Consider the following 11,514-nt stretch of genomic DNA (forward strand, 5'->3'; position numbering starts at 1 on the left):
ACCACCGCTAAGATGATCGTGATCTTCGACGTGATGACTACCTGGAGAGCTTGAGGGGCAGACAAGGCCGCCGTCGCTGGCCTAATAACTCGATCAACACTACCAATACTCGAGCCAAGTGCACCTATGATGCTAACTTCGACAAGCTGTTCGATAGCCCATGCCCTATCCACATGAATGCCAAGAACACTATGCAAGAATGTAGAGGCCAAAAGACAACACTCGGTGGCAAATCCTCAAAGAAGCCACGACATGATCATGATGAGACCAAAGATGGTCAGGATGGAGAATGAGGCAAGAACAAGGGTCCAACCTACCAGGACCCCACCAAGACCGTCGCCACCATCTTTGGTGGGAGAGCTATTTCCAAAGACAAGTGGGAACAAAAGCTTGTAGCCCTACATGTCATGTCGGTTGCTACATATGACAGCCCTGTCGCTGATCCCAAGTACATCTACTGGTCGGAGCACTCGATCACCTTCTCCAGGGCTGATCAGTGGTCGGACATCCCATATCCAGGGCATTTTCCACTCGTCCTAGATCCCATAATCAAGGATGTGCGCTTCTAGAAGGTCCTCATCAATGGAGGGAGCGCCCTCAACATCTTCTTCACTAGATCTATGGAGGAGCTAGGGCTCAAGAAGGAACACCTCATTCCCATGGACTCATCATTCTAGGGAATCATTCTCGAGAAGGCATCCCTACCCCTAGGACAGATTACACAGCCAGTTTAGTTCGGCACCACCAAGCATTTTCATGTCGATTATGTCAACTGCCTCATCGTCTATTTCAACATGGCATACCATGCCATCCTTGGCTGACTAGCTCTTGCCAAGTTCATGGTTGTGCCACAGTATATGCACCTAGTGCTAAAAATGCCGACAGAGCAGGGGGTCCTCTCCTTGCGCGCCAACCTCGACGTCACCTCCAACTTTGAGAAGGAAAGCTTCACGCTCACCGAGGCAACTAACATCTCCATCTGCATGTAGGACTACATCGTGACTTCGTAGTTGATCTCTCTGGAGGACCTAGAGATCCCAACCATGGAGGCCGCTTGAGCATCGACCAAGTCCAAGGAGGTGAAGGAAGTGGCCCTCATCCCCGGTGACCAATCCAAGACTACTCGGATTAGGGCTAGCCTGGAACCTAAATAAGAAGACGTGCTCATCAGCTTCCTAAGGGAGCATGTTGATGTGTTCATGTGGAAACCTATGGACATGGCTGGCATGCCTCAGGAGCTGATCGAGCACTCCTTAAATGTCTCGGCGATCGCCAAGCCGATCAAGCAGAAGCTTCGACGATTCGCGTAGGACAAAAAGGAGGCCATTAGGGTTGAGATAACCCAGCTCTTAGCCACTGGTTTTATTAAAGAGGTGTATCATCCGGAGTGGTTAGCCAACCTGGTTCTTATAAGAAAAAGAATAAAGAATAGAGAATGTGCGTTGATTACACCGATCTGAACAAACACTGCCCTAAAAACCCTTTAGCCTACCTCGCATTGATGAGGTCATAGACTCCACGGCTGGCTACGAGCTCTTGTGCTTTTTAGATTGCTACTCTGGTTACCACCAGATCATGTTAAAAGAAGAAGACCAGATCAAGACGTCGTTCATCATGCTCTTTGGTGCCTGCTGCTACATGAGAAAGCCCTTTGGGCTCAAGAACATGGGTTCGGCCTATCAAAGAGCCATCCAATGCTGCCTTAAGGACTAGATTAGGAAGAACATTGAGGCTTATGTCAATGATGTAGTGGTCAAGTCTAGGACTACCGACACCCTCATTGCTGACCTCACCAAAGTTTTCAAAGCCCTAAAAGTATACCAATGGAAGTTGAATCCCACTAGGTGCATTTTTGGCGTTCCATTCGGTATCCTATTAGGCAACATCATCAGTCGCTGTGGCATCGAAGCCAACCTAGAGAACATAGTGGCGGTGACCAACATGAAGCCACTGACCTGTGTCAAGGACATCCAGAAGCTAATGGGGTGCATGGCGGCTTTAAGTTGTTTCATATCCCGCCTAGGCAAAAAGGGACTCCCTTTCTTCAAGTTACTTAAGGCTCAAGAGAAATTTATCTGGTCGGAGGATTTTAACAAGGCAATCGCCGAGCTGAAGCGGTTCCTCACCACACCTCCGATCATGACTGCCCCCGAAAAGGATGAAACCTGCTAATCTACATTGTAACGACTAACCAGGTAGTTAGCACCACCATCATTGTTGAACAACAAGAGGCAGGACACGCATACAAAGTCCAGTGCCTAGCCTAATTCATCAGTGAGGTCCTAAACGAGTCTAAGACTCGCTACCCACATCTCCAAAAATTAATATACGCCATCCCAACCACATCTCAGAAGCTCTACCACTACTTTGATGCCTACCACATAGCAGTAGTCACTGAGTACCCGCTCGGCGACATCCTCCACAACAAGGAAGCCAATAGATGCATTATTAAATGGGCAATCGAGCTTGGCACCTATACCATCGAATTTAGGCCTCACCACACGATCAAGTCATAGGCGCTCACCGATTTCATCGTTGAGTGGATGGATATGCAGACTCCTATCCCAGTCGACCACCCTAAGCACTAGACCATGTACTTTGATGGGTCTCTCAACCTCGATGGCACTGGAGTAGGTGTATATTTCATCTTGCCATCGGGGGATAAGCTTCGCTATGTCCTCCGCCTACACTTCCGAGCATCTAATAATACCGCTGAATACGAGGTGGCACTTCATGGTCTTCGTATAGCTGTCAAGCTTGGCATTAAATGCCTCCAGGTGTACGGTGACTCTGCACTCATAATTAACCAGCTCAACAAGGATTGGAATTGCATCAACGAGAAGATGGATGCTTACTATGCCGCAATAAGAAAGTTAGAAGACAAATTCTATGGCATTGAATACCACCATGTGGTCCGGGCCAATAATCAAGGAGCTGATGAGCTGTCAAAGATAGGATCAACCTAGGCTGAAGTTCTAGCTAGAGTGTTCGTCTAGTACCTTGTGGCCCCTTCCATCAAGCAAGAACAAGAAGGCGTTGAAGAAAACCTCCCTACCGAGTAGATAGTCGCAGCGGTCCCTAGGTCGAGTAGTGATTGGAGGGAACCTTTCATCAAATACCTCACCATTGTAGATGTTTCGGCTGACAACATAGAGAGAGAATGCCTTACCCACTACAGTAAGCATTATGTCCTAGTTGAAGGGAAGTTGTACCACAAAAACGCCAAAGGGGAGCTACTCCAGAAGTGCATCTTCGTGGAAGAAGGCGAGAAGATACTCAAGGAGATCCATGTAGGCACCTACGGTAACCATGCAGCCTCTAGAACATTGGTCGGAAAGGCTTTCTGAGCTGGTTTCTATTGGCCCTCAGCCATAGCTGATGCTAAAGCCCTCGTTCACCGATGCAAGAATTGCTAGTTTTTTGCCAAACAAATCCACGTCCCAGCTCAGGCCTTGCAAACAATCCCTGCATCATGGCCCTTTGCATGCTGAGGACTGGACATGATTGGGCTGTTCAAGTCCACGTCGGGAGGTTTCCGCTGTGTCCATGTCTATATCGACAAATTGTCCATGTGGATCAAATACAAACCCCTGGTCCAAGCAACAGCGAAGAAAGCAGCCGAGCTACTTGACGACATAATTCACAGGTTTGGCCTCCCGAACAGCATCATCACTGACCTAGGGTCCATGTTCACTAGTAGCGACTTTTAGGATTTTTGTGATGAAAGATACATCTCAGTCAAGTATGTATTCATGGCACACCCAAGGGCCAACGGCCAAGTTGAGCGCGCCAATGGTATGATCCTGGAGGCATTGAAAAGACTGCTCTTCGAGAAGGAACAGAAACACCCGGGCAAATGGCTTAAGGATCTACTAGCCATGGTCTAGGGACTAAGGACCCAGCCCAGTCGTAACACTGATGTCTCCCCGTACTTCATGGTTTTTAGCTCTAAAGCCGTATTGCCTGCTGACATCACCTTCCGAGCACCCAGGGTGGAGAATTACAACAAGGAGAACTCTGACCTCGCTCGGCTCATTGAAGTAGATAGCTTAGGAGAGAAACATCTGGTCACCTGTGTTTAGACATCAAAAATACCTCGATGGATTGAGAAGATACTACAACCGTAATGTTAATGATCGATTCTTTGTGGTCGGAGACTTAGTACTCGGTAGGAAATAGAAGACAGATGGGATGTACAATCTCTCCTCACCTTGGGAGGGCCCCTTCATCATCAAGGTGGTCACCCAACCAGGGTCCTATAGACTATGTGATATGGATGAAAGAGACATCACAAACTCTTGGCACATCGACCTGCTTAGACGTTTCTACCCCTAAAGCATTCATTTCAAAGATATGTACCTTTCATATTTAAGTATTCAATAAAGTTTTTTACACTGATGTTTCTCCATATTGTTTTCTCCACACTTTTCCACTAAGTGATTCTGATTGTGCATACAACATCTCAAAGATGACACACCAACTATGCCCAACGCAAATACCCGATCAAACACGTTGATGCTCGGATGCCTCCAGAAATGACCCTGTCTCCGACTTCTCCCTGCACGTGCATGAGCATCCACCCTCTGCATTAAGGGTGGTCGACAGCGGTTCCTTAGTGACACCCTTTTCTTCACACATGCACACTACCCCAGTGCCTCGTGTTATAGTTAACACCACTGATCGGATGGTTTATATCAAATACAAACATAAACATACCATAACTACAAGTGTTCAACAAAAATTACCAAGTACCGAACATGAGTTTTTCCTAATCTATGGAGCACTGCTCTCCCCCACAACAAATAGCTTGACAACTTTGACCAACCTCTTCGCTGGCTCCTCTGCATTGTCTTCTAGCCTGGCAATCTTCTTCGCGTTCGTGCCCTATGCATATTCGGTCGCCACCCGTTGGAGATCCACCGAAGGGTAATGTCACCTCAGTTGTGCGAGCACATGGACAACGGCTCCATGGGCCATGCTATGCATGAACACCTTGAAGTCTATCCACGTTGTTTGGTAATGATCCACGACCGATCAGTATGGCCCATCATCGGGTAGACGTCCCCCCTCGGGTTGCTCAGGACCGACGCAATCCAGCACGGGTTGGATTCCTATGATCATCATCTCCAGCTTATCATCACGTGCCTTCACTTGTTCCACGAGCACCTAGAACTGTGCCTGGGCCTGATGTTGATACTCTGCAAACAACACAGTCATATGCTAAGCATGCGCCTAATACCACATAAGTCAAAATAGCGTCAAAAATACTCCTATTGAAGATCTTCAATGGCTTTCTCGGATTTCTCCTCTGCTTTCTCTTTCGCCTCCAGAAGCTGGCTGAAGGCTTCCTAAGAAAGGTCGAGCTCCATCTGCAGTGCTGCATGTAATCGGCAGACATTTCACAATGTTGATTACCAACAAAGCAAAGTTATGAAACATACCTTTTTGCCGATTAGTGCTACGGCTAAGCTGTTCGACCATCGACTGGCCCTCCACCTCTACTTGCTGACACTCCTTCTCTAATGATAGAACCTTTACCTCTAGGTCCTCCCTGTAGTGGCACTCTTAGCACAGGTGCCCCTAGAGGTCGTTCACTGACGCTTGCAAACTCTTATTCTCCTCCAGTACTCGAGTCATCTCCTCCAGCTACCACCGACGCTGCTCGAACACCTTCCTCACATTCTATAGAGGACAAATGGATTAACAGACTATGCTCTTCAAGGGACAAAAAAGATCTCTTCAAGCTTACCTTAATACGGCCAATCATTGACATCAGATTTGCCCTCAGCTTCTTTGTTTCCATGCTCGCCTCCCCATCCTCTAGCATCTCAAACTCTTTGCCACGCTGAATGACCATCTAGAGAAGTTGGGGAGGTAGGGTGGGCTCCTGCACTATCTCTTCGACCTCAACGACGGCCATCAGCAAAGGCGCCCTCCTTGACTACTATCGTGCTCACACAGGGTGTCCGAGCACCACCAAAGCCGTCGTCGCCACTTGTTCAGCAACCACAAGTGGGCCTCATGTTGCACCGCTCGGTGCATCACCTGCGGGCTCTGTACTTACTTTGGCAAGGCCACTAGATGTTACCGCCACACCCCACACCTCCTCCACACCAAGATCGCCCTCATCATGCAATCTATTGCTAGGCGAGGTCGGTCTAGTTGTTGAGGGCTCCTCCATAGTAGGGGCGATCAGCCTTGCAACCATCGGTTGCTCCACGGTGGGGGCAACCAGATCCATTCTGGCCTACTCTAGCTTGGCGTGGGGAGCTCGTAGCTCCTCCACATGCCTTCCATCGTCGGCAGCAGAAGGTTGCAGGTCCTCCATCGATTCTAGACTTCAACAAACAAAAATTCGTCAAGAAATAAACCACCACACTAAAGAAATACGTCAAATAAGATAAGGCACTCACAATTGGGACTCCCGCTATGCAGACCAAAACTGGTGCCCCCACCTAGAACTAGTCTGTCCGGTAGCCAAATCGCTCAGCGTCTCCACCGCCGCCACCAGAACCGCTCGGGTGGTCTCGGGGACTATGGTGGTCACCCATGCTGCTTCCATAGGGGGCGTAACTATGGTCTCGGGGACTCCAGTGGCCACTCGAGCAGTTGCCTTAGGTGCCACATGAGTTGTTACCACCGAAGTCACCCGAACATTGTCAGGTGTTGCCACCATGGTTTCCCTCATCCATGGCATCTCGTGCATCTCTGCTCTAGCTGGCACGGCTAGCGAGGGCGTCCCAACCCTCGAAGAAGGCTATGCCACAGGCCCATTGTCATCCGACGAGCTCAAAACCACCATTTACCACCTACGGTGTAGAGTGGGAGCATCGATGCTCACTGGCTGCTTTTCATGATGGGATGACCCTCCTATTTTCCTTCTCTTCGTAGATGGCTCCTTGCCCACAGGCCGCTTCCCCTAGATTTTTTCATGGACATGCAACCTCCACTCACCTCCATCTCCGTCGTCATGATCATCCGACATGTTCCCACCAGCTTTCGAGCTGGCCCGATGCTGGGGACTTCTCGGCCGAGCACCAACACCCCTCAGCTAGTCAGCTGATGGCACTACCGAGAAGGACACCACCCGGTCCTACCGATGAATCTTCAAGAGCACGAATGACTATGCTGCAACAAAAAAGGAATAAAAAAAAATTAGAAATAAGAATTTTACCTATAGTGGGAGGTTCCCTACGTTGAAGGCCCTCTATTGGTCATCGATCTTACGGCAACCCACGAGGTTAAACAACACCCCAACCCAACACATGACTTCATCTTGGTCAATTAGCTCAGGCACCTCTCTGGTCCCATTAGTATCCCCGCAGAATTCATTCGTGGGATGTGCCCTCTCCTTGCTAGGCTGGCATTGCCGAAAACTGAAATTTATTGGTACTATGACCCTATCCACCCTTCTCCGGTCGATCAATGTTAAGAGCTCCTTCACTTGCTCCATTCCATTGACACCAGGTCTCTCTGACCACTTGGTGTTGCTCATGAGAATCTGATCAATGTCACATGCCACATGGTGTTCCCCCTGTGGCATGTAGAACCACCACTACGCCCAATTTCACGTTTGTGTTCAACAGGGTAGCGATGTACTAGCCAACCATCCCATCCTGAAGCTGCAAGTACGCACTACCTACTATCCTAGATCTAGATCCCCCTCGAGCTTTCAAATAGAAGAAGTGATGGAAGAGATCAAAATGTGGAAGAATGCCAACCTAGGCTTTGGAGAAATGGATAAAGACAGAGACATGAAGGATGGAATTTGGGCCTAGATGATAGAGACCAATCCCAGAAGAGTCAATCAACCCATGAAGGAATGGATGGATCAGAACACCAAATCCACGATAAAAGTAATCTTCAAGAACCACAAATTCATCACCGTGGGGGGGTAGGAAAGCTCTCACCATGAGCCGGATGCTATCCCGACATCACCCTATCGGGCAGCACGCCATCCACCACCAATTGGTTGAGCACCACCTCATTGTTGATGGAGCTCATCCCTTCCTTAACTCGATTGAGCTCGTGCCATGCCCTACTTGAGCTACTGTGGTTTCTTTTGGGCGCCATCAAATAGATCTATGGCCTAGAGGACACTATGAGCTTGCGGTTACTTTGATGGCGGAGCAGTTATCGAGGGATGCGGTGTGAGCGTGAGGAAGAAGACAAAGTGGTGAAGGAAAAGTGGGGAATGTGCGTTGGGGTTGCGCTGCTCTTATAACAGTTCGACCTCTGACCCTTCGCCTTCTAGGGTTTTTGGGAAACCATGCCTCCCCCACCGCATTCTCCCCTAAAACTTCCATGCCTCGTTGGGCCATCGAGTGGGCCTATTGGCCACCATGTCAAACTACGTTGAACATGGAGTGATGAAACGGAGTCCAATGCTACGCGTTGTTTCAACAGAGTCAAGATATTTTCTGACCCTACTACAAGATACCTTCATCATCTTCCCGTAAGCTCAGAGACTACGTGTGTACAAATCATCTTGTGATGACTATATTGTTTTTCTCAGCTAAGATAGAAACGGGTTTAGCACCCGCCTCTTTGGATCCTGGCACCACAAGACTGCTTCACCTAGTGCCAGGCTCGGGGACTAAGTGTGTACACTTCACCTAGCGGTGAATGTACTGACTGCCTGGTCTGGATATTTTTCTTTGACCCTGCTACAAGATTCCTTCATCATCTTCTAGTAGGCTCGGGGACTACATTGTGTACAATGCACCTTGCGGTGCATGTACTGCTTTTTCCCACGATGTTTTGACTTCATCAAGTCTGCCATCTGATGCCTTCGCTCTACCCAAATGACCATGTTGTCAGAGCCATCGCAATAGGCACTTAAGTGTGTACACTTCACCGGCTAGGACTTCAAAAAAAATTACTTGAGCTCCTTACATCCTGTCGGCAAACCTTGAAGCTTCAAGTGAGCCCGATCTTGGCTCCTAGATTGAAACACTTGGACATCCATTTTTGTAGCTTAGACACCATGTTCAACAGCTCGAATGATGTATTCGACAGCTCAGACACCTATTTCAACAGCTCGGCTACCAGTCAATCTAGACGGACGCCAGCTTTTGATGATTGACGACTAGCAGGACTGCTCAGACAAGCTCAAAATGGCATTGCTCGATGGATACAAGGCGCTCAGGGACTAGCTATGGGGGTATAACCCCCAATACCCATAGGGATGGACATGGGTTGAATCGCTAGGGGAGTCCCAACCCACAAGACCATGCAGGGGCTACGCCGCCAGTTGAGGCCCAGCATGCAAGACGATGCCATGTGAAGTACGGTGTAAGTCAGTGTGCCTTGCAAGACTACGTGAAGATCCTCGGTGATCTAGGAAATCTGCTCGGATATGCTAGATTACCGTGACATCTATAACTTCCTATCTTGTAAGCCGATCAGGATAGAAACAATTGATCTATAACCCTACCCTCTAGGCTATACAAGGTGGGTAGGGACCCCCCTCATTTTGATCTGATCATACGCAATTCAATCCACAAAGACATAGGATGTAGGGTGTTACAATAAGCCAACGGCCCAAACCTATCTAATCGTTGTCTCTCACGTTATGTGTCACCATCTGGTTCCCTCACGCGCACCTCCACTGATTCATCTACTATCGTGGGGATACCCCTCAGTAGACTACCAACTAGATTTCATCTTTAGTGGGGGCACTGTGGCTCCCTCTCTCGCGCACGGCGATGCTCTCACCAGCGGCACGGCGATGCTCTCAGTGAGGCTACAAAAAGGGTCTACAACATCGCGAGAACACGACGAGTACAACGAGAGGCTCAAAGCAGTGGTTTGGGGCTCTAGGCGGCCAGCGTAGGCTCCACGGCGGACGACGATGGCGCAGGGTCAACGGTAGAGGCGCTCCGAGCCTCGACAGGGCTCCGATGGGGGTCCTTCCACTTCCTAGTGCTCTAGTGAGCACAGCTATTGTGCTAGGTGAAGCTCTAAGGGCTCCAGTGAGGTTGGCCATAGTGGCAGCGGCTCAGCAGCGACGACGGGTGTTGACGGTAGTGAACAACCATTATAAACCATCAATATAACATGCATAAAGGCATAAATATAATCACCAACGAAGGTCTAGGGGTTTAAACTAACAAATTTCTACATGAATTATCTAGAAAACCATCAAGGTGAACCTACTTGTCAGATTTAATCGCTCTTATCCATAGCGAAACGGACACCAGAAGACTCTAGAAGACTCGAGAGGACTCCGCGCCGAGGCAGAGAGGTAGAGGCTACTAGGTGGGGCCAGCTAGCCCCACCTATAGGCCGACTGGCCCCTAGGGCCCACTGTCAGCCTTCACGTTGTTATGCCGGTTCTCCACCGCCTCCTGGGTTGCATCTACACCATCCTTTCTGCATGAATATTTTCTTTCTGCATTATATAAATAAGAAAATCCAAAAAAATAGACATCCTGCTAGAACTTTGCCAATTAGGAAATCTGTCTAAACCCCCAAGGACAATAAATCTCTAAATGGTTGACCGCTAACCCCTTATCCTAATCTATGCCATGAGTTTTGGTGTTCTTGTTGGAGTATTTTGCAGGAAGATCAAGAGTAATGCCATCCATCCGAAGTATATTTTCTCGAACTGTCGCTATACTCATTGCACGAGGAACACAACTTCTAGATGGATCAGAAAGACTTCTGCTGGTAGACTCACTCTAAGAAACACCACAATAACATCCAGCTTGGGGAGGAGCATCCCCAATGTATCTAGCTAAGTATTAATTTCCCTTTTGGTTTTACTATTTTTAAGTTGCTTCATATTTGCTAAAGAAATAAAAAGATGCATAACAAACTAAAAGCAAAATAAAAATTATCTTAGCTAGTTATATATATATATATATATATATATATATATATATATATATATATATATATATATATATATATATATATATATATATATATATATATATATATATATATATATTAAGGTGTGATCTTAAATTTTGAAAACAAAATAAAAGGTGTGTTAAGTTTTCTTTAAGTTTGATTTTTAAGAGCTAAATAAAAGGACTCTGAGAATAATCTCTTGCAATGGAAATGATGAATAGTTGCTCTATCGTAATTCCTTTCAAGTACCTAGTTTTCAGCCTTGAATTCTCCTGAGTTTGGATACGACTATTTTGATATAAGAATTTACTCTGAACTTGAAACTGGTGGGTAGCATATGCTTGATCTAAGTCTAGGTAATTGACGGATATGATATGAGAAGGTCTAAGCTGTTGTTTATCTTGTTCCAAGTGACACTAAAGTTCTGGAGATTTATCTTTTGAAAAACATAAAAATCTTACATGATGAGCTCTTGTATGACAAAGCTTGAATTTCTACCAGAGCCATATATAATATTTAGATTAGGAAAATTTCCACTCATATATGCTGCTTGCATTGCATTGAGTTTAGTCAAGCTTTGTTGACACTTATGAGAGGTTTGTCATGCTCTTAAAATCAAGATCACGTACACACCACTCAAATATGCACTACTTCTAC

At 47.3% G+C, this 11,514-nt stretch overlaps 1 protein-coding gene across 1 annotated transcript; it reads left to right on the forward strand.

Moving 5' to 3' along the window:
• Positions 1-2,591: 2,591 nt before the first annotated feature.
• Positions 2,592-2,966, forward strand: LOC136465443 (uncharacterized). The gene has a single exon (XM_066464172.1). The coding sequence runs from the start codon at positions 2,592-2,594 to the stop codon at positions 2,964-2,966; it is 375 nt and encodes a 124-aa protein (XP_066320269.1).
• Positions 2,967-11,514: the final 8,548 nt, after the last annotated feature.

This window comes from Miscanthus floridulus, chromosome 7, assembly GCF_019320115.1.
Source record: "Miscanthus floridulus cultivar M001 chromosome 7, ASM1932011v1, whole genome shotgun sequence".
NCBI lineage: Eukaryota > Viridiplantae > Streptophyta > Magnoliopsida > Poales > Poaceae > Miscanthus > Miscanthus floridulus.